This window comes from Calypte anna, chromosome 1 (genome assembly GCF_003957555.1).
Source record: "Calypte anna isolate BGI_N300 chromosome 1, bCalAnn1_v1.p, whole genome shotgun sequence".
Taxonomy (NCBI): Eukaryota; Metazoa; Chordata; class Aves; order Apodiformes; family Trochilidae; genus Calypte; species Calypte anna.
In genome coordinates, this window is record NC_044244.1 from 122,876,604 (window position 1) to 122,897,580 (window position 20,977).

Sequence of the window (20,977 nt, forward strand, 5' to 3'; positions counted from 1 at the left end):
TGAGTAACCAGACACACTTCGTTCCATTTTATGTAATACCTATTGCAAAGGAAAAGTCAATAATATCTGAGTGGCCAACAGTTCAAGGATGCATCTCACAGTCAGGAGCTATGCTTCTGTGTTGAGGGTTATTCTTTAAAGGCATGAGGTTAAAATTGACATCCTGCACCTTAGTACCATATATGTAACCCCACCAAACAAACACCAAGACAACCAAACAGCAAGGACAAAAATAGTTTTATGAACCAACTGAAGTGACAAACTACAGAAATTTAAAGTTTACAGAAAACAATCAGGAAGTTGAAAGCTTTGGTTAACTTTTTTTTTTTTTTTTTCATCAGAGAACAGCTTTAAATAATTTAATAAAAACATAGAGGAATATTTTTAACTACACTTTTCTTTATTCCAGGTTTTTATGCTCTTCCCTCTTCTTCCTAAATTCCCTATGCATATTAAGTAATAGCAGCTGGGCTAGAAAACAGGATGCTTTGGTACACAGTATAACTGGAGATGCTGGTATCACAGAAGGTGGTATCACTGCTCTAAGATAACCTAAATGGATCCCAGGAACTATTTCCCCATCCCTCAGAGGTAAATTTCAAGATCTGCAAGTTTAGTTTTCTTAGAAGAAAGTTACTGAGATTTTTTTTCTTTTTTTGCTTTTAATTAATGTTTTGAACAACTGCATTTTCTGTTACATTGTGTCCACAGGTTGGGAATGTACACTCATTATTGGTTTCTTTCCATTTTGTCCTTGATACTGTTGTTTTGCTGGACTTTACCATCTGCACCATCCCAGTGCTTGGAATGATAAGAAAATTCCAGCATACTTGCTTATCAAATACATTATTAAGACACATTTGGACTACTAAGGCCAATAAAATCCACCATGAACATGAAGTCACCTGCATTCATCTCCTGCTCCTGTGACAAGTGTAATGCAGACACTTTGCCTCTTTCCATGGACAATAAAACCCGATTGGCACTTTTAGCAATGAAATGAAAGGCACAGATCTGTCCTGAAAACTGTGCAGGATTACACAAAACTTACTTAGCTTTCCAGGTTAAAACTAGATATGCAGATTTGAGAATATTAAGAGTAGAATTTAATTACCAGAGATCAGTCAGATTAAGCCTTGCTACATTATTGCCTTCTTAAATGCAAATGTAATTAGTGTTGTAGGGTTTTTTTTGTTTGTTTTTTAAGACATATCTTCTTTTCATAAGATTAAAAATCTACAGTTTTATATGTAGGGAATCATCTCTTATGAAAGGTGGAGCTTCACACCTATACCCATTATATAGGCTATGCTTACATGGACAGAAAAGCTGCAGCTTGATGTAGAAACACCATGCAAATATGCATGCCATAAATCTCAAAAACACTATGAATGATCAAGTGGTTTTTAAGAAAGGGGACATGGGGAGCAGCATTTTTTAGCTCTGAGTCATTTTGGGGAGATTTGCTATTATCAGAATAGAAGTACCCATCTTTTTCAAAGGTGTTGAGTCAAACTACAGTAGACAGATCCTAATGTCTCCAGCTTAAATCTGTGAACATCTGTTATTTGTCAAAAGTAAACATTAAGCTTTAAATAGTCTGATCTTTATGAATGTAACAGATTTAAACTTTTGTGGCCTTGACCTCAACTTCTCTTGCATCTATTAACTAATAGTGAGAACCACTATAAAATACAAACCAAGCTCGAGATGATTTGTAGTTGAGAAAGCATATAGTAGTAAAGAAACTAATTTGAGAAATGTAGTTTCAAACAATTCATTTTCCATGAAATGAGAAATACAGGAGGGCTTTCTAAGCTGCTAATTGAGACAATTTAAAATAATCCTTTCTTACAGTTAGCAGCAGTTAAAACTACTTATCTCTTTCCAGTTCCCACGGGATGAATATTGACTGAATAATTACAGTTATAATGTTTTCAGTCTCTTTACAGAAGTTTTCTGCAGAATTATATAATTAAGACAGAGCTTACTGCTTGTAACATGCCTACAATTCAATTGTGCTTAATGTTTCCTATGTAATTAATTTCACCTCTTTTCCTACATAATTGAAATTTAAAGAATATTTTGTCATGGAAGTTTATGAAGTAGATAACAAATAGAATAGCAAATTTTCATTTATATACATACTCAAAATGGTAAAACTACTGAAAACATCCAGATACTGAAGAAGAAGCAAAAAATTTTTTAAAGAAAACTATTTTTTCTTGAAATTCTGTCTTCAGCACTGTGACAAAGTATACTTTTGAAATCTGTGTAAGTCTGAGATATGTTTGCACCTCACTCTTCCCTCCAAATAAAGAGCCAATTTCATACATATCTACAGTATTTAATAAAGATGTCCAAATCAGCCAAAGTTTTAACATTGTTTCAGCATGTAAAAAGAAACATTTAATTTCCTCTCACTTAGACAGCAAAATCAAATGGAAACATAACGATCTTCATTAAATGCATTAAACCATTTTTCTCTACAGGGAAAGGAAGGACCTTAAAATGATATTTTGACAAAAAAAAAACAAACCAACAGTTTAATTGAAGCAGTTAATAAGACTGTTCTTATTTAAATACTTAAATGATTGCCAGTTAATCATATCTGATCAATAATTAATCAGTACTTCCTTTGGAGTCTAAATTAGTATTTTTTTAATAAATTGTCAGAAGTTATCCGATATGGTCTTCTATAAATTCTTTGGCTACACACATTAAGGAAGATAAATACACATGAAAGCTAATAGCTACAAGTACCTTAAAATAGTACACATTTACAGATTATACAGGGATCAGAGTGCAAATGTGACGAGAGAGCTATTTTCAAGGACAAAGTTACGTACAACTCCATTTTTACATCCCAAACAGAAGTCTGTAAGCCAACAAATTGATATTCTTAGATTTAGAAATCTATTTGCAGAGCTTCTTGATCACCTAAAAATCCCTCAGACTAAACTGTTGCCTCATGTAATGTTATCACTTTTAATTAAGACATGTAGTCTGCAGTGTCTGTCTCATCTTTTTTTTTTTAAAGTTTTCTTTTGAAGAATGTAGAAGTTCAGAAACTGCTCATATAAAGAACAGAAATACTGGTTGTATCCCCATAGGGAATTATAATGATTTTAGATTCTTAAATGTCTTTTGAAGATCTTTTGTAAGCATAATATGAAAGCAGAAATACACGGCAGTCCTCAGGAAAAGCTTAGGGTTATAGTGATTTTGTGAAAATGCTTAATTGTCTTCTTGCAGCATTTCTTCTATTTCTTTATCCCAGTTTTCATCTCGCTTTTCTGATTCTGTCACCACCTCATACTCCTGAAGCTCTTGTTGTAATTCCTTTTCCCAATCAGCAGTTTCTTCTACAAGAGATAAATGATGTGTAAGAATTAAATCAGTAATACAGAATGTTGCTTATTTATATAAACCTATATGAATTTGTACTGAAACTCTCTTACAGTCCTTGGACTTTATAGACAATTCTTAAAAATTAAATAAACTTCACAATCAGAAACTTCATCATCTTACTGACCACAGAGATTAATTAATACACCAGCTTGTGTTCCTATGTACATACTATAATAAAAATATAAAACACAGACAGCTCACTTCTAAAAAGCATCCATTCACAAACTCTTTGCCTACAGTCTTTCAGTCTTCTATCAACTGAATCTTCCTTTGTACTTTTAAATCTCTGGAAAAAAATTAAGTTCCTATGTTTGCTGAATATACTGTTACAAAAAGAGTCAAGACCAAATACTGTGGATAATTAAAAAAAAAAAAAAAAAAAGCAGTAAGTATTCTCACTGTGATTTGCAGCTAAGCAAGCTCCTTTAATCAAGGTTAAAGGTAACCATATTTCATACTTGAGGGCAAAAAATGAGTCAGAAGGCATTCCTGTGTTGTTAATCTGTTTTAATTAGCTCTGCCTATCATATGCAAGAGTATGGGGGAGGAGATGGGTGTTTTATGTGTTACATGTTAGTACTTCAACCTAGATACGAAGGTACGTAATTCCATAGTCCAAGTCAGTAAGGCCAGCCGAGATTTCTCTGAACAAATTACACATTAATGACTTTATCTAAACACTTCCATCAAAAAGCTAGATGTAAGGAACCACTTTTACTTTTAAGAATTCCTCAAGCTTGGCTACGTATAGAAAGAAAAAAATTTCAGAAAACAAGATTTCAGCAACATCCAGAACATATTGTAAGATGAATTCTGTAAACTGTATTATGATAAGCATCTACTGATACAAATATCCTCTCATTAAATAGTTTACTGTGTGTGGCTGGAGCCACATCATCACTGAGTTTTTTGATGCTTTTTGCACTGATAGCAATTCTTCTGAATGAAGTAGAAGCCCCACTTTGTTTATTCTCATCATTCTCAAATCTATTTGTTAAATTTTAACTGTTCCAAATGCATGTAAAACTTCTACAGCAGAGGTATCTGCAAGCTCAGTCTGATGCAGATACTGCCTTTTTAGCTGGTGTCACAAGACGAAAACATAGCTCAACTTCCAAATACTGTATTGTACCTGCAAGGATGCCAAATTAGAAAAGAAATATTCATACACATAAGGACTTAAGAAAGAGAAGGCAGGGAAAGGAGCAGGTAGACAGAAAAGAATACTCCACCTGTCATTTTCATAAAAGAGCCACCCAAAAACTGCTAGGTTCTTTGGACTGAAACTCACGGCTAACGTTCTGTATAAGATGTGGTTTGACTGTTGTAAGAATTATCATTAATTTCTGCAGTACTTCATTGCAGGTAGTTTCATACACTTTGAAAACTGAATTACAGTAATTTCTTTTTAAATCAACCTATCTTAGAATTACTGTATTTAAAATACAAAAAGTAATAATAGCTTCACCTTCTACTACTGAAGTCTCTTCTCCTTTTTTGTCTAGCACCAGTTGTTCCATTTCTTTTCTTAGGTCTTCCTGATTCAGATTACAGGCATCAAAAGCATCACTCACAAATTCTGATACACCTGGACTCGTGGAAATCTCTTCCTCATCCTGGAGCAAGACAGTTTTGTATAAGTTTATCCAAAAAGGGGAAAGAATGTCACCAATACGTACTTGTACTCATGCGACTGACTGCCTTTGAGATAGAGTCAGCAAAGAAACAAACTAAAAGCATTACTCTGCAACAACTTCTCTTTATGGGCTTTTTTTCCTTTAGGAATATTTTAGCACAAACAAAAATGTTAGACAGTTATACTGAAAATTATCTGCTTTTCATCCTGGACTCCCTTTTGTGTTAAGAAGTTTAATTGTTTTTCTAATCTTCAGAAACAACAATAAGCTCATAAACAATTTAGAGCAGTACCTAAGACTCATACTAAGTTTTGACCACAATTCAGTAGCAGTTTTCTACACATGAGAGAGGACTGTTTGTTGGAAATCTTTCTACCTTAATTTAGTCTACTGCATTATTACTGGCAAGTGAATACACAGCTCTACTTCTGCCAAGAGTGTTCTCTGGCACTGATTTTACAATCCAGAAGTGAACAAGGGTCATTTTGTGTCTAAGTTAAAGGTTTCTGCAGTATCAAGCAAAACTCTTCTTGTTGTTGCAATAAAATAATGTTGCTATTGCAAGGCACCATTTAGATTTCTGATGCTTAAGCCTGGCAACTGCAACACATGGCACAAGATTGTATTTTTTTGAAGGTAACACTCATCCCTGAATACAATGAGACCCTTCTACAGCATTTTGGAAATGTCACGCTTTAGATTATAAACATGTTTCTAATCTAACTAAAGGAGACTAAAGAAAGTATTCTTCAGACAAAAGTCTGTCTTTTCTACTGAAAATTAGTTTAAAGTATACACACTAAAAATTAATACCACAGCAGAAGAGGAACAGGTTACAACTGTCAGATACTATATTGTTATGGTTTCATAGCATAACATAGTAGGTAATTATGCATCCTTTTGATTAAGTATCAGTTTCACATACTTAGTACCAGACAAAATATAACAGTGTTTTTACCTCTTGAGATTTTATTTGTGGCTTTATTGTAACAGGTGGTGTTTTGGGCCGTACTGTTTCTATCAAGAAAAAAAAAAAAAAAAAGGCAAATTACAATTAAATATATAAAAATTTCCTTTAATCTGCATAGTCATTAAATGTACAAGAAGCATTGTATTTTAAGTTTTGATCAATCCTAGTGGCTAGAGTCTGAATTCAGCTATAGGACAAACATTTTCAACAGCAAAATAGAGAAGCAATTTCCTATTTATTAATTAAGGCAAATTTAGCAATCTTTCTTCATTATGATTCTGAAATTACATCACAGGAACCTGTCTACTCTTCAAAATGATCCAAAGAACAATGTAAAAAGGAACAGCCTGGAACCTGAAAGATGGCTTTTATAAAACACAGATTGCAACACATATAACAACATCTTTAAAGTTACAACGATATAGACTTGGGCATGAACCCAGTTACAGACTATCATAGAAGTTTCCAAAATGCCCTGGCTGGGTACTACTAATGACAGGAGCACTAATTAGCTGTTATGTACACCAGACCGTATCTGTACACACTCCCAAATACACTCAAGAAGAGTGAACCACAACTTGACCTTCTTTCATGCAGCCAAAGGAAGTCACTGAAGAACAGAAACCCTAGAACCTGTTCCCAGTTTTTAAGAAATTTCACTGTGCATTCTGTATTTAGTAGCATGGTGCAAGGAGGAAAACAATTGTTTACAAGCAAGGACAGATCTTGTTTCTTGGCAAGTAAAGGAACATCCAAGTTTTTCTCCTCAGGCAACTGGCTGGGCAGAGGAGAGACAATAAAGATCCAGGTGACTGCATGAACAATTATCATACTGGTCAGGTTGCAGTAGGGATGGAGTGCTTGCTTAGCAGTTCTATTTGTTTAAACATGCAAAGCATCTCTGAGCATGCTGCTTTGCTTACTGCAGTGTGCTCAGCTGGACCCTTCCTGCTTATTCAGCACTTGCTGAAGGGGGAATTTTTTCAGGTTTAATGTTTTAAATTAAGAACAGCTCAAATGAAAATTGCCCTAATTGTCACTGCTTAAACAGCTCATCTACTCAATGCCCACTGCTCTGTCTCATCCTCTCTCTTCTCTCCCTCTTCCCAGTCTTTAGGGGATCAGTTGCTGCACCCAACACCATAGCCAAAGAGGCTCCAGCATTCCTTGCTTGGGAAGCCTTTAGAACAGAGCACCAACTCTTGGCTGTTCAGCACCAGGTGTCCAAAGCACCATGCAAGAGAATTGCCTCAAGCTCCATCTGCTGCCCTCATGCAGAAGTGCCACAGCAGCTCTCTGCTGGGCCAAGCACCAGCCTGATTTGACTATCAGACCATTAAGCACTGTCCTGGATCTACTGGCCTGGCAACATCCACTTCACTGCTGATGTGATCTCTGCCCCCAAGGTAACTCCATTCCCAAGTAAACAGCTACTAACACCTGGAGATGGACTAGAACTTGGCATTTTGTTATAGATCTTACATAGCACACTGGTAGTAAATGGACTTTGCAGAGAGTATGCTGATAAACAACAGTGAAGAAATAACCTTTTGGAAGAATTCATGCTACTAGTCTTTCAACAGTAGCAAATAAAAGGATCCAATACTGAAAGACCTACTGTGAGGCACTTCAGCAACAAGAGCAGAAGACAGCTGCTACTCTTAATAGTCTATAATATAATCCTATCAGGTGGTATAATTAAAAAAAAGGGGGGGGGGGAAAGAAATCCAAGAAAGATTAAATCCCCCCAACATTAAAGAAATTAAAGAAAGAATTAAAATTAGATGAATCTATTTATCTGCCAGTTAGGTGCAAAGGTTTACAAAATCATGACAATTCCAATGTCTTCTTGAGTTGATGGCACCTGCAGAGGGTGCACAATTTGCTCAAAGAAAATTGCAAAAAATGGGACCTGAATATGGTGGGAGTGTGTAATTGATATGACACTATCAGGTAAGTAGGGAACAAGCCTGAATACAGTCTGCACTTAAAGGTAAAGACAAGAGCTTTCTATCGTAGTGAAAGAATAAGTGTAGTACAGTTAAGAGCAGTTCTTTCTCACAAGGAAAAAAAAAAGGTCTCAGCTTCCATACAACTGATCAGTTTTTTTCCACATAATCACATTTCCTCAATTGTTCTTCTCCACTATGGAGAGAAAACAACATACTTACAAAACTACAAAAACAGTAGGAAGATTTACTATCATGTAATCTCAACTTCATTTAGTAACCTGCATACACTTTAAATTAAAGGTACAAAAAAAAACCCCCAAACACAAGTTCTGTGCTCCTTTGCTTAGAACAGTTTTTTGCATTATACTGACCAAAACAATTACATCAGTGTAGTAAACACGTTTATGTTGTGCTACTTCTGTACTATCTTTGCCAGTCTTCCCAGGGAGGGAGCCTTGGTCCCCAAGCCCACTCGTGTGTGCAGGCTGGCAATTCTCTCCTCAAAAGTTAGGAACCTCTGGAGGGCACATGACCTGTGTCACTTCACATGGGTTTCGCCTAGATTTCTTCTGTTCTCTGTGTAATATGCTCAAAGTGAGGCCATGATTTCTTTTAATCTTACGAAGCTGAAATAGCATGTGTGGTGTTTCTGTGATGGACAGAATGCTGTTTAATATGGGGACATGCTGCAATGTTTGATTGTACATAAGACCATTTTGGCACAGCAGACAACTGTCCTAGATAAAAGAAGTCATCATTGGAGCCTCTAGGTCTGAAGTAGATTCTGCAGTGAACCATACTGTCAGCACTGCTTGGAGTTTAACTCTGAGAAAACTACTACATTCATTCGAGATGGGGACCTTGCCTACACTAACACATGCACCTGGAGAAACAGAATGAAGGAAACTGACTGCAAAGGCACACAAAAAAACCTTGAGAAAACCACTAGAGTTCTTTTTTAAAAGATATCTTAAGCCTGACTCTATTATTTCTCTTGCATCCCCTGATTCGCCCCCAGATCCAGCTACCTGCATCCAAGAAGCCAAGACCCACCTGAGTAACCTTAGTTCAGGTTGTGTAAAAAAATTACCAAGTTATGCAAAAGAGCTGTGAGAAGTCTTTAAAGAAATGAAAAAGGTGAAATGATAACCTGAGGTAAGTTTAGAAAGATGGGATCATTAGTAGTGCAAGAACTAAAAGGAGAGCTACATATATTCCTGCTTGCAGAATTTGTTCACATGCAGATAAAAATGCCCAGTGGTTCATAAGAGGGTAAGAATAATCTGTATAAACCGTGAAAGTTACTTCAGTGTAACTGAAGACACCTGCATTAAAGTGGCTTTTTCACCTCAAGGTATCCCCTCAGGCCTCCATGTCCCCATCTTCCACCAATTCTATAATAAACTCCATGCCATTCCATGCCTTGCATGTGTCTGTCCCTCTATCATCAAGAGTAATTCTACCTCCACAGCCTTAACTGTGCCTGGCCTGAAGCCTAAGCAAAAGAACAAGAGCAAACCATATGCCAACTGGCTGGGCTGGCTAGTACCTCTTAGCAGCTGAACCAAAGGTACCACCTACTTCTTTCTGACAAGACAAAAAAGCACACCAGAGATCATTCCTGATCTTAAATTGTTATAAGCCAAGTACAAAATTTAATCTCTTGAGATTTCTGCCCTTCTGACAAAGCTGTCTGAAACTGGAAAATGGTTTAACAGCACTAGAAGTCCCCTTTTTCCCCATCTGGACAAGCAAGTAGGAAATGCAAAAAAAAGTTCAGTGCCCCCTGATGTATGCAGTCAGTACACATGACACTAACTTCATGAGTTGTGCTAAAACAAATCCTTTCCATACCTTTCAGTTCACTATCCTCTTCTCTGTCTTTGTTCTCTTCTTTTCCTACTGCTTGTTGTTGAGCTGCAAGTGCAGTGAGTTGTGCGGACTGTTTAATTAGGGACACCCTGTAGAAATAATTTCTCCAGAACACCTCCTCCTTTACGCTAGAGAGAACAGATTTTGATTACTAAAATTGGAAATATGGCTTTTACCATCTAGCAATGAAATAAAATTAAGTATGCAGAGAGAAGGAGTAGAAATAGCTGCCTTGTGAATAAATACATTATATATATATAATTACATAAAAAACAAAATCCATCATTGTACAAATTCTTAATCTCATGCAAGACAGTTACAATGGACTTCAAAATAACAACCACCACCACCAAAAATGTTACCTATTTACAAAAAGGCTAACTGCATTCCTACTTAACAAGAATGTTGAACTACAAAATAAGCTTTAGGAGCACAGTCTGGGATGGGGCATGGAAGGAGAACAGCACTGAGAAAGCTTGGATCAAGAAACCATACTGGAACAGCCTAACTGTTGGGGCGAAGACCTTATGGATCTTTTAGTTAGGCCCACTAGAAGGCAGTTACAATACAGAGCTTTTCCCACTGCCTATTCAAACACAGTTTTTCTTGATTTCTGTGATGCATTCGTTCACCATCTCTCCATGTGGCCTCTGACTCTCTCAAGCCTTCTTGGGGTGTCAGTTGCACCAACAGATCTGTTGCTGCATTTTCCTTTGTTTGGGAAAAAGATTTTCTATTAATTTAGCACACTGGACATGAAAAAATTTAAGGCTTCTCCCACACTGAAGTCAACAGGGCCTTATTAGCTCTGAATTTCTAAAAGATCACTTCTGCTCTTTCCTCTGGTTGCTAAATTGCAATGTACCTGGCATATTCCACACATTTGAAATGCGTGGAACACATAAAGAGAAAGTACACAAAGAATTAAAGGAAGTAAAATGAAAAAGGAGTAATTTATTAATATTTACAGACATATTAAAAGTGCAACTTTACATAGTTACCAGCAGAAATTACTTACTGTTTGGGAACGAGATCAAACCTCATCCTATTGAGAAGTTCATCTTCTTGTAACATCACCATTGCAACAGGGTACATCTGATCAAAGTCAAAATTAAACTGCACACCTGCTGGAGGATCCCTCAGAAAATTTCGTTTATCCTTTAAAGAACATAATTATGGTCATTAACTGGTATCAGAAAAAGGTTATCATATTTCACACATAAGACCAGCAAAACAATCCTACTTCCTACATAATTCTATCATATCACAAAGTTGTAAAGGCTTTATAAAAATCAAAAAATATATTGCAGGTATAGTTTGTCTCAAGTTGTTACTGAAATAACTATTTGAAGAGGGAGGGGGATAATATCATGCTTGCCCTTGACAAGCTGTGGGATGACATGCTAAGATTAGAGGGATGGGGTGCTAGCAAGGGGACTCAGCCAGTTGCTGGCTACACTGCAGCACGCTTGAAGTCTTACAGAGGTGAGTCAGAAGTTCCCGAAGCAAAAGAAACCAATCAGGAAACACTGCTGAAATACCTCAAAGGAATAAAGAGGTGTTCCTCTAAGAAGGTGACATGACCAGCAGTCCAGCTGAAATGCCTTTGCATCAGTGTATGCAGTATGGGCAACAAACAGGATGACCTGGAAGCCACAGTGCTGCTAGAAAGTTATGACCTTGTTGCCATTACTGAAACTTGGTGGGATGAATCCCATGACTGGAGTGTTGCTATTGAAGGCTACAGGCTGTTTAGAAGGGACAGGCATGGAAAGAAGGGTGGAGGTGTTGCCCTCTATATCCAGAAATAGATAGAGTGATAAGGGGTGCTTCTGAAGAATAGCCACAAGCAGGCTGAAAAGAGACAAGGCAATAGAGGGAACCCTGTGGTTTGTATCTACCACAGGCAGCCCAATCAAGGGGAGCCTGCAGACACAGCCTTCTTACTCCAGCTACAGGAGGCATTCTGCTTGCAGGCCGTCATCCTGGCATGGGACTGCAACCACCCAGATATCTGCTGAAAAAGTAGGATGGTGAGATGTAGATAATCCAGGACACTCCTGGAGTGCACTGAGGTTAACTTCTTCAGCCAGGTAATAGAGACCCCTACCACAGAGGATGCAATACAGGACCTGATGATCAGCAACACAAGTGAGCGAATCAGTGACATCAAGACTTGAGGCAGCCTGGGCTGCAGCGATCATGCACTAATGGGGTTTGCAAAGAATAACATGATACATCACCCAGAAAAGGAAGGTCAAAGAAAGCCTACTCTCCTTTCAGTATTTAAAAGGGGGCCTATATGAAAGATGGGGACAGACTCTAGGAGGTCCTACAGTGACAGAACAAGGGGTAATGGTTTTAAACTAAATTCAGATTCAGACTATACATAAGGAGGAAATTTTCTATAATGAGGGCGGTGAAAAAATGCAACAGGTTGCCCAGAAACACGGTAGAAACCTCATCTCTGGGAACTTTCAAGGTCAGGTTGGACAGAATGTGAACAACCTGACCTATCTGAAGATGTCCCTGCTCATTGCAAGAGGGCTCAACTAGATAGATGACCTTTAAGGTTCCTTCCAGGCCAAATCATTCTACAATTCTATGTATACTTGCACCTGATCAGTGCAGTGACAGATGCTTTAAAAGAAGTATAATGAAAATACGTAATTTAATAATGCCAGTCTAACTTACTTCAGAAAAGAACAAGTTTTAACTTCTCTAACAGGAAAATTTCAAATCTTTCAAGAAACAAAATACTTACTGCTGATAAGGCCAGTATTTGTTGCTGAATTGTCTCTTCGTCATTGCTGTCTACCCAGGGAGGAACTGCTGCTTCTGTAAAGGAGGAAAAGAATTGCATGAGTATTACTTTAAAAAAAAAACAAACTCAAAACTCCTTACATAGAGTAACATTCAATGACAAAAAAACCCCAAGCAAGACAATTCACTGTTTCTTTTTCCTAACCTAAGCTCATGATACAGAAGAGAAACTCAAAGAATTTATCTTTGCTTATCAGACATAAAAAAAATAACAAATGCTCTCTGATCTCTGTTACTGTAAAACTAAAATTGTAGCTTCTTTGCAGTCTGTTCAGTCAGAACTTGCTGCTTCTGAGTTTACTTACTGAAATAGTGCCATATAACTGGTTAAGCTTTCTGCAAATACAAATTTCTAGATTCACTGTAAACATATAAACATTGTCTAAATTAAGTTTTGAAAATAATTAATACTGCATTAATTTTCTAACTGCCAAAAGACACCAATTCCTTAATGATGGAGAAAGATAAGTTATAAATTAATTATACATTACCTTATACAGTAAATAAGCATACTTGAGTTCAGCTGATGTATAGATTTAGAGATACTTCCAAAATAGTTGTGTAGGCTGTACAAAGTGCATGTTGTAGATGTAGAGAAATTTAGCCCACACAGACATTATGATGCATGTGTACCAGTTAACAAATAATAGTTGTGCACTTAAAACTACCACTGCATATTTGCCTATGCACCTGACATCAGCCAGATCTTTCACCCACATGGATTCACCTCTGATGCTAATGCTCCTTTCATTTAGGCCATCTGTTACTCCTTATTTCATCAACCTAGCTACTTATTTTCAGGAAACTTGTAGAAATATATTAACAGATGCCCAAGTTTACCAAAAGTGACAAAAAGATATAAATACAGGCAATGTGACCAAATAAGCAGTCTTGCAAGAAGAAACAGGATTAACATACTAACTACAGACAGTATGAAAAAATGTATCACAACCCACTAAAAACCAGCTCATTTTCAAGATTAACAATAGAGCCATTAAATGTTCAGGCTACCAGAAATTATTGTATTCAGGTAACACACTAAAAGAGATTAGAGCCAATGATGAAACACAACATAGAAAAAAAAATTGTGTTTATTTTCAAGTCTTGGATAGATCCACTGATGTCAATAGTAAACAGATGGGTAATTCAAAGGATTTAGATCACAGGTAATTATAAAGCAAATGACTTACAGGAAAGCAAAAGAGCAATTATGTCTTTAATGTAAGCAGAGCAACTCCTACACCCAAACAAATTAAATGCTACAGTGCAAACCCTAGCCCATGTTTTTAATTTCATTATGAAAATGTGACATCATTGGTAACATTTGAAAGGTAATCAGCATGCCTATTTTCAATAAATATACAGGGTTCAGAGTCAAAACAGTAAGAGATCAGCTCTCCTAACATAGTAAACTTTGAGTTAATTTCATAAAGCTGAATTTGGCTGAAAAAGGCAAATCTGAAAGAAGTAGATAATGTAATACTAGCCTCACCTAAAAATGTCCTTCTCCCATTCCACAATAAATGTTAGATTCCACCATAATGTTTTTCATTAAATAGAATTTTGATAAGATTAGGTTTAGCTATGGCTCAATTATCCAGCTTCCAGCAAGTTTAACCTTATATAATATTATGCACTATCAAAAAATCATATATTACCTGATTTTTTTGTTTGCTGCTCTTGGACAAATTTTTTCTGTTCCTTCTGAAAATCTCCAATAATTGTCTAAAATAAAAATTAAGGAATCACAATTAAAAAAAAAAATCACTCCTCTTGTGTCACATTCACCGTGAAAGTGCTTTCAAATACAGTGTAGTGTCATATCCTTACATGCCTGGTGGCTCTTTTTGTAAGTTAATTAAATGTACTTCTAATAAATCACACATTCCTCTTTACTGAAACATTTGATCTTGCCTCTAAAAGATTAAACTACAGTGGATGATTTCAAAATTATGTTTTTATGTATAGTTTTCTCAAGTTCTTGGAACTGAAAAAAAAAAGGAAAAACTTTGCTGATTATCTGAACATCAGGATGCTATGCATATACAGTTACCACTTTACCATATCACATACAGAAAACATAGACTAACTGCTTAAGCCTATTTACATATGTATTTGAAACATTAGAAACTTAAAGCTGTCCTTAGCCTTGCAGTAAGTTTCAAGAGTTGCTTAAGAAATATATTCACTGTAATAAATTGTACTACTAAAATTGCTAAAGCATGATTTTCAGAAGGAAAATCTGTCTGAAATATCTCTCAGTATGTTTATGTTGTTGACAAATTTTCATCTAAATATATGTTTAGAAATATCCTATAGTGAATTTAGTCTTAAAAAACAGAGAGTTGTCTCAGAAGCTGGTATGCCATAATCTAGAAGCAACTATGCAAATGTTGTTCTGTAGTTGAAAGTAGAGATAAAACCCAGGAAGACAGAAACCAATAATTAAACCACTTGGGAAAAAAAAAAAAAAAAAAAAAAAAGGGAGTGCTGTGGCTTAACAAGGTGCCAAAAAACATTAAAGTTTTCAAGCTAAATCCTCATAAACACCTGGAAAGGTCTTTTTTTTCCTTTCAAAAACCCCACATTTCAATTTAAGATTAACATCAGTAGAGAGAACTACTGTGGTGCCTGTTATACAAATAGATCACTGTGGTTCCTCCTGGTTGTAAGTTATAGGAATTTTTGGTATTTATGGACTAAAATAATTTGTATGGTGTAAGACAAAACCTTTTCTATGATACAGCTATAATCTGTTTCTCCCCTACGTAAACTTATTAGTCAAGGCAGCATTTATCATTAAGGCCAGACTGGATAAAGCTTTGTGCAACCTGGTCTAGTGGAAGGTATTCCTGCCCATGCAGTTTGAGCATTACTATTTGCATATTAAATTACCAAAAAATATTTTTTATTTTTCCTTTCTGATGGGGATCAAAATTATCTTAAGTCTCTAATTTACAGTAGCAGGAAAATAAAACCCTGCTATTATATATAGACAGTTGTTACTAAAAAGTCACAGAAACCTGGAGATAAAATTCGATCCTAACAGGAATTTGTGTCATTTGATGATTAATTTGGAAGACAACATGAAAACAGGAGATGGGGTCTGGCAGCATCTTCCACATTGGACACTCCTGGATGCACAGTCCAACTACAACTGGGTTGATTTTGGCTAGCTCCCTTTCACTTCTCCTTCCAAGATACCCTTGCTAAAAACCACAGAACACTACATAGCACTGAGTGCTGGCTTTTTTTTTTTTCTTAAAAAAACCCCAAACTTTATGCCAAGTTCATGACCTAAAGCATTGGAAGAACACTTGCTGGCACAAGGTAAGCAACTGGAGCTGCCAGACAGGAACAGGGAGAACAAGAGGTAAGTGGCAGTGGAGGGCCAAGGAAAAGAACAGGACAACAGTAAGCTATTTCATTAACTCACTGGGTCTTACAAAACCCATATCTGTATAGCTCTAGAGCCTTAGTATACAATATCCACAAAGATGATTTAATTCTGAAACTTGCTTCAAAGATGCATTTAAGATGCAGGTTATGGCATTCCCCTTTCCACCTGAATAAACTGGGGAAAAAACTCCATCCCACGGATCTCTCATACATCCCCCAACCTCCTGTCTCTACCAACTCTTCCAACCCTTCCTCCTATGTCAGCATTCTTCCTATTTCCCTCCAGTTTTCTCCAGTGTATCTACATCCTGAGGGAATGGAACATATTACTGAGTAAAGGAGAGTGACCATTTTTCAGCCTGTTTAACCTGAATAAATATTTCAGTCATATAATTTATCATGATAGGAGATACCAGCTCTTGAAATACATGATTCCTAAATCCAGACTAAAGAAAGATTATCAAATGCCAGATTACAACAGTAAGCAAGCAGACATTTCAGATCAAGTACTTAGAAACATAATACCTTGTCAATGATACTGTCAATCTTTCCTTCTTCCACAGACTTCTTTATTGTATGTGCTGTTTCAGCAACAGATTCAGATATCTTTTTTGTAGCAGCAGTGGCAAAATTGAAGAGGTAACCTTTCACAGATGAGAAAAGAAGGAGATGAAAAAGATCTTTTTGCAAACTTTACATATCTTACTAGATTTTCTATTTAGATATTTGGATCATTACTTGAAATCTTCTTTCAAATTCATTTAAGCTAGCTTGAGGCCTAAAAGAATTCCTAAAATCCTATTAATCCTTTTCCAGTTCATACTGTTTTCTGTAAATCAAACTTACATATATGAACCTCACTTACCAAGTCAAACATCCCTAAAAGTCCTTGAAATATTGCTTGCTTTCCAATGAATCTGCTGAAGCAATGTAACTTTCTTAATTTCATTGAAGTGTTTCAGAGATATTAAGCAATAAAGTAAATGTAGCAACAGTACTGAAAGGGAATTGTTTTGTTTTTTAATATTTGAGATTGCTTCAGAAGTTTGAAGATTAAAGCCTGCTCTTGATGCTTGCCCTTTTTTGTTTTCATTGTCTTTCTCTTCTTAGAACCATGCAAAACTCCCTTGCTCATTTTTCTGAAGATGTGCAGTCAGAACAGCAGTAACAAATATTATCAAAGACTACCTAGCATTTTTTATTTTAGCTGTGCTGAAGTAAAGAAAGGTGGTAGGGAAAGAACAATGTAGCATGGACAGTTGCCCAGCATTGTTCATTTTCAGTTAGTAAGAACAAACTTGCAAGCAGCAAGATGTTATCAAAAAACTTCAGAAACAGAAAGTATCAGTTTATTTACAAAGGATCTTATAAATGTTGGTATTGTTTATTTCTCAGAAAATGACATGATGTCACAAGCACCTTATTACATTTCAACAACAGTATTATACTGTAATATCAGCTTTATTTTACTGTAATATCACAGTATACACTATGATACAATGTGGCATATAAAATATCCTATCGTTAATGGTAGATCAAATCAATACCAACAAATGCAGTCTAGCCAGACAGTTTTTTTTACCATAGCTTCCATTTATAAGCCACTGGATGGTAATAAACAAACTTTCTTCAGGTACTTGCTAGCATATTAAATACCTGCTATCAGGCTAGACAAACCCTCACATGCTTTAGGTTGCAAAACCCACCAGCCTATCTTCTACAACTTAGATACAGATGTATTATATACACTGTCTCCCTTGGGACAGAAGGGGAAACAGCAGCCTACTGGATTGTTTCCTATCTACTAGCTTTTACTGGTTACTTAATGTATGCCTGGAAACTTCTTCATATGTATGCTACAAATGTTTCATTTGTTTTAGCTGCAAAAGGTTCTCACCTATTTCCTGCCATGCAATATTTTGATACTGTTGGGCAAAGTGGCTTCAGAAAGCTCTGAAGCAAGTCATAAGAGCAAAATGCCTTTTTTTTTTTTTTTTTTCTTTTTAAGACAAATATTGTTCTGAACAGGGTTACTTACAAATCCTCAATCAGAGGTAGTGCTTATCCTTGGAAAAATACTTTGTGGTGGAAAAACAATTATATGTTCTTATGACCACATAGGTTTACAACTCCCCCCTCACCTCCCCTTTACAAATCTATGTCTGTAGTAAGAATATGTATCTAGCAGTATGACTGTTATTACTTCATACCGACAAACTGTCCTAACCTTTAAAATTATGTGATTATGAGCAAAAAGTAATGCAAGTAAAATTCAAATGTGCTAGGAAAATCTTTCTACACAGCTACTCTGGCTGTTGCTCATGCAGCTGTTTCTAGAGTTATCACATATTAAAACAGCAATGTCTAAATCTTTACAAAAAAAGCCTTTCCACCACTGTCTTCTTACTTCTTACAGACAGTAAATCCCTCGATCACTAAACCAAAGTCTTACTTTCACAGCAAACTATGGGATGGACCTTCATATCTGTAGCAGTCAATTACATCCTCTTCCTCTGAAAATTCAGTCTTTTTTTCCCTCCTGAACTTGATTACCAGATTAGGATTGATTTACAACTACCAAAAAAGTAGTTGACCAAACTACATGGATAATTTGTTGCAGCTCAAATAGCCCAAACCAAAGGACAGTGAATATATAATTTCAGACTAATCCTTCAGATGATACTGATCCAGAATTGCATGGCACCAGTAAAAAAAAGACACTTAATTAAGTATGGAGCCATATTTAGGATTAATTTTATCAATGAATCTACAATAGTAACTCTTGTCTATAGCAAATTACACTGTGCCTCATTACAGATGAATTCAAGAAAATCAAACCAGATTTACTTTCTGTGGAAAAGAAAAATCACAGAAACCCCACACCAGTTTATGAAGTACCTCACACAGTAACATGGGAACAGATATTTTAAAAAATGCTGTTCATTTAGTAACAGCTCTGAGGAAGATTGAACTAACAATTGCAGCCGTGTACTTGATCCATATTTTTTGAAATTAGTTTTTTTATCTCCAGTGAGGCAAAAACCTGTGCACAGAATTCTTAGCAACTTAAAAAATATTCTTAATAACTACTATTTGAAGAGAATCTCAAAAATGCAGAAAAATGAAGTAAGTTCCAAACGTCAAGCTTCAGCAATTATATGGGATAGTTCCAGAACTATGAAAGAGATTGGACAAGCTGCATGAAAACCTACTCACTAGAAAAGAATGCCATAGTTCACAAACATCATTTAAAAGAGATATCTGAACAAAGATATCTGAAAACATAAGTAAAAAAAGGACAGGGAAGAATGACTTTCAACACTTTTTCAATGAGATCTTTTTTCCATACTAGCTAAAGAGCCCTGAATTACCATTTCCATCTGGAAAGGCAGGCTTCAGAGCTGGTGGTTTGTTTTTTTTTAATTTTTAAAATTTAGTTATTTTTACTTAAAGAGTACTCTGGTCACTTCAAGCTCGTGCTCCCTATTTTGCTTCAGTATACAAGCTGCACTGAAGTTATAGCTATGTAGATGAAAAGTGACTTTTACATTTGTTGATGAGAGAATAAACATGCTTAACTCATAATCTATCTTTAACTGTTTACAGAATGCTTAGGTTGGAAGATCACCCAGTCCAACCTTTGACTAACACCATAATCTAACTACTAAACCATGTCCTTAAGGAACAGGTCTGCTTTTTAAATACCTCCAGGGATGGTGACTCCACCACTGTCCTGGGCAGGACATTCCAATGCCTGACAACCCTCTCAGTGAAAAAATATTTCCTAACATCCAGCCTAAACCTCCCCTGGTGCAGCTTCTATCCCATTCCCTCTGTTTCTATCACAGTTCCCTAGGGAGCAGAGGCTGTTTCCCTCCTCTCTCCAACCTCCCTTGAGAAAGCTGAAGAGAGCTCTAAGGTCTCCAAATAGTTCAACAAATTGTTTAGTTCAACAAAAGCTTTGGTTGACTGGACAGTGATAAATACAGGTAACTTCTCCCCTACGTAGTATGCATTAAACTGATTTACTTTCACTTCTTCAGTTGCTATCCTGCTCTCATCACAGTGAGGAAGTTTTGCTAAGAATATTAAAAAAAAAAAAAATAGAACCACAATAGCACTCGCCAGTGAAGATACCAAGGCTCAACGAAGCCCTTCAATAAGAGAAGCCATCCTTCCACCCAAGCCTTTTCCTCCCATGAGGACGGCAGAAGCAGTGTGTTTGTGTGTGTGTTTGTGTGTGTGTCTGTGTCTGTGTGTCTGTGTCTGTGTGTCTGTGTGTCTGTGTCTGTGTGTCTGTGTGTCTGTGTCTGTGTGTGTGTGTCAGAAGGGGGACACACCACCTCCCCGCTGCGGCCCTGGGTGCCGGGGGGGAGCGGAGCGGCCAGCAGCGGAAGGGCTGCTTTCTGGCCGGGTGCGGGCGTGCCTCGGGGACAGGAGGTGCCGGACCGCCTCCGTCCCGCTCTCCCGGTGGGTGCGGGCAGGACACTCACTGCCGAGTCCCTTGGCTTGGCTGAGGAGGGCCTCCGAATCCACTTGCTCCTCGCTCTGCACGGCCGGCTCCTCGCAGGCTGCCGCCTCCTCCTCCTCTTCCTCCTCCGCGGACCTGCTCCTCTCCTCGGCGGACAGCAGCTTCTCCTCGCCTGCCCGCTCCAGCCCCAGCCAGCTGCCCAAGCCGCGCAACATGGCGCGGGGGCGGCGGCGGCCGCACTCGGCCGTTAACGGTCACACCCGACGCCCGAAGGCCAGCAGCTGTGTACGCGGAAGCCTGGGCTACCCACTCCTTCCGCATACGTTACTTCCGCCCGTGGCGGGGCTGGACCGGGCCGCGGGGGGCGGGGCACAGGCGGGGCGGCGGAGCCGGCGTGCGAGGTGCGGAGAACGGCGCCGTCGGAGGGGCGGGAGGGGCCGAC

At 37.3% G+C, this 20,977-nt stretch overlaps 1 protein-coding gene across 1 annotated transcript; it reads right to left on the bottom strand.

The window, feature by feature from the left end:
- Positions 1-220: 220 nt before the first annotated feature.
- On the bottom strand, positions 221-20,868 carry SYAP1 (synapse associated protein 1). The gene is made up of 9 exons (XM_030461197.1): positions 20,558-20,868; positions 16,590-16,708; positions 14,324-14,390; positions 12,607-12,680; positions 10,861-11,000; positions 9,825-9,970; positions 6,007-6,065; positions 4,880-5,027; positions 221-3,365 (listed from the first exon to the last, which is right to left on the bottom strand). The coding sequence occupies exons 1-9, from the start codon at positions 20,748-20,750 to the stop codon at positions 3,238-3,240; spliced, it is 1,074 nt and encodes a 357-aa protein (XP_030317057.1). The 5' UTR covers positions 20,751-20,868; the 3' UTR covers positions 221-3,237.
- Positions 20,869-20,977: the final 109 nt, after the last annotated feature.

Bases quoted from the DNA above. Each gene is read 5' to 3' on its own strand.
- SYAP1 (XM_030461197.1), bottom strand. From the start codon at position 20,750: ATGTTGCGCGGCTTGGGCAGCTGGCTGGGGCTGGAGCGGGCAGGCGAG. The intron at 14,391-16,589 runs GTATTATGTTTC...TTTTTATTTTAG, and splicing joins TTGACAGTATCATTGACAAG to ACAATTATTGGAGATTTTCA. The intron at 3,366-4,879 runs GTGAAGCTATTA...TATCTCTTGTAG, and splicing joins AGAGACTTCAGTAGTAGAAG to AAGAAACTGCTGATTGGGAA.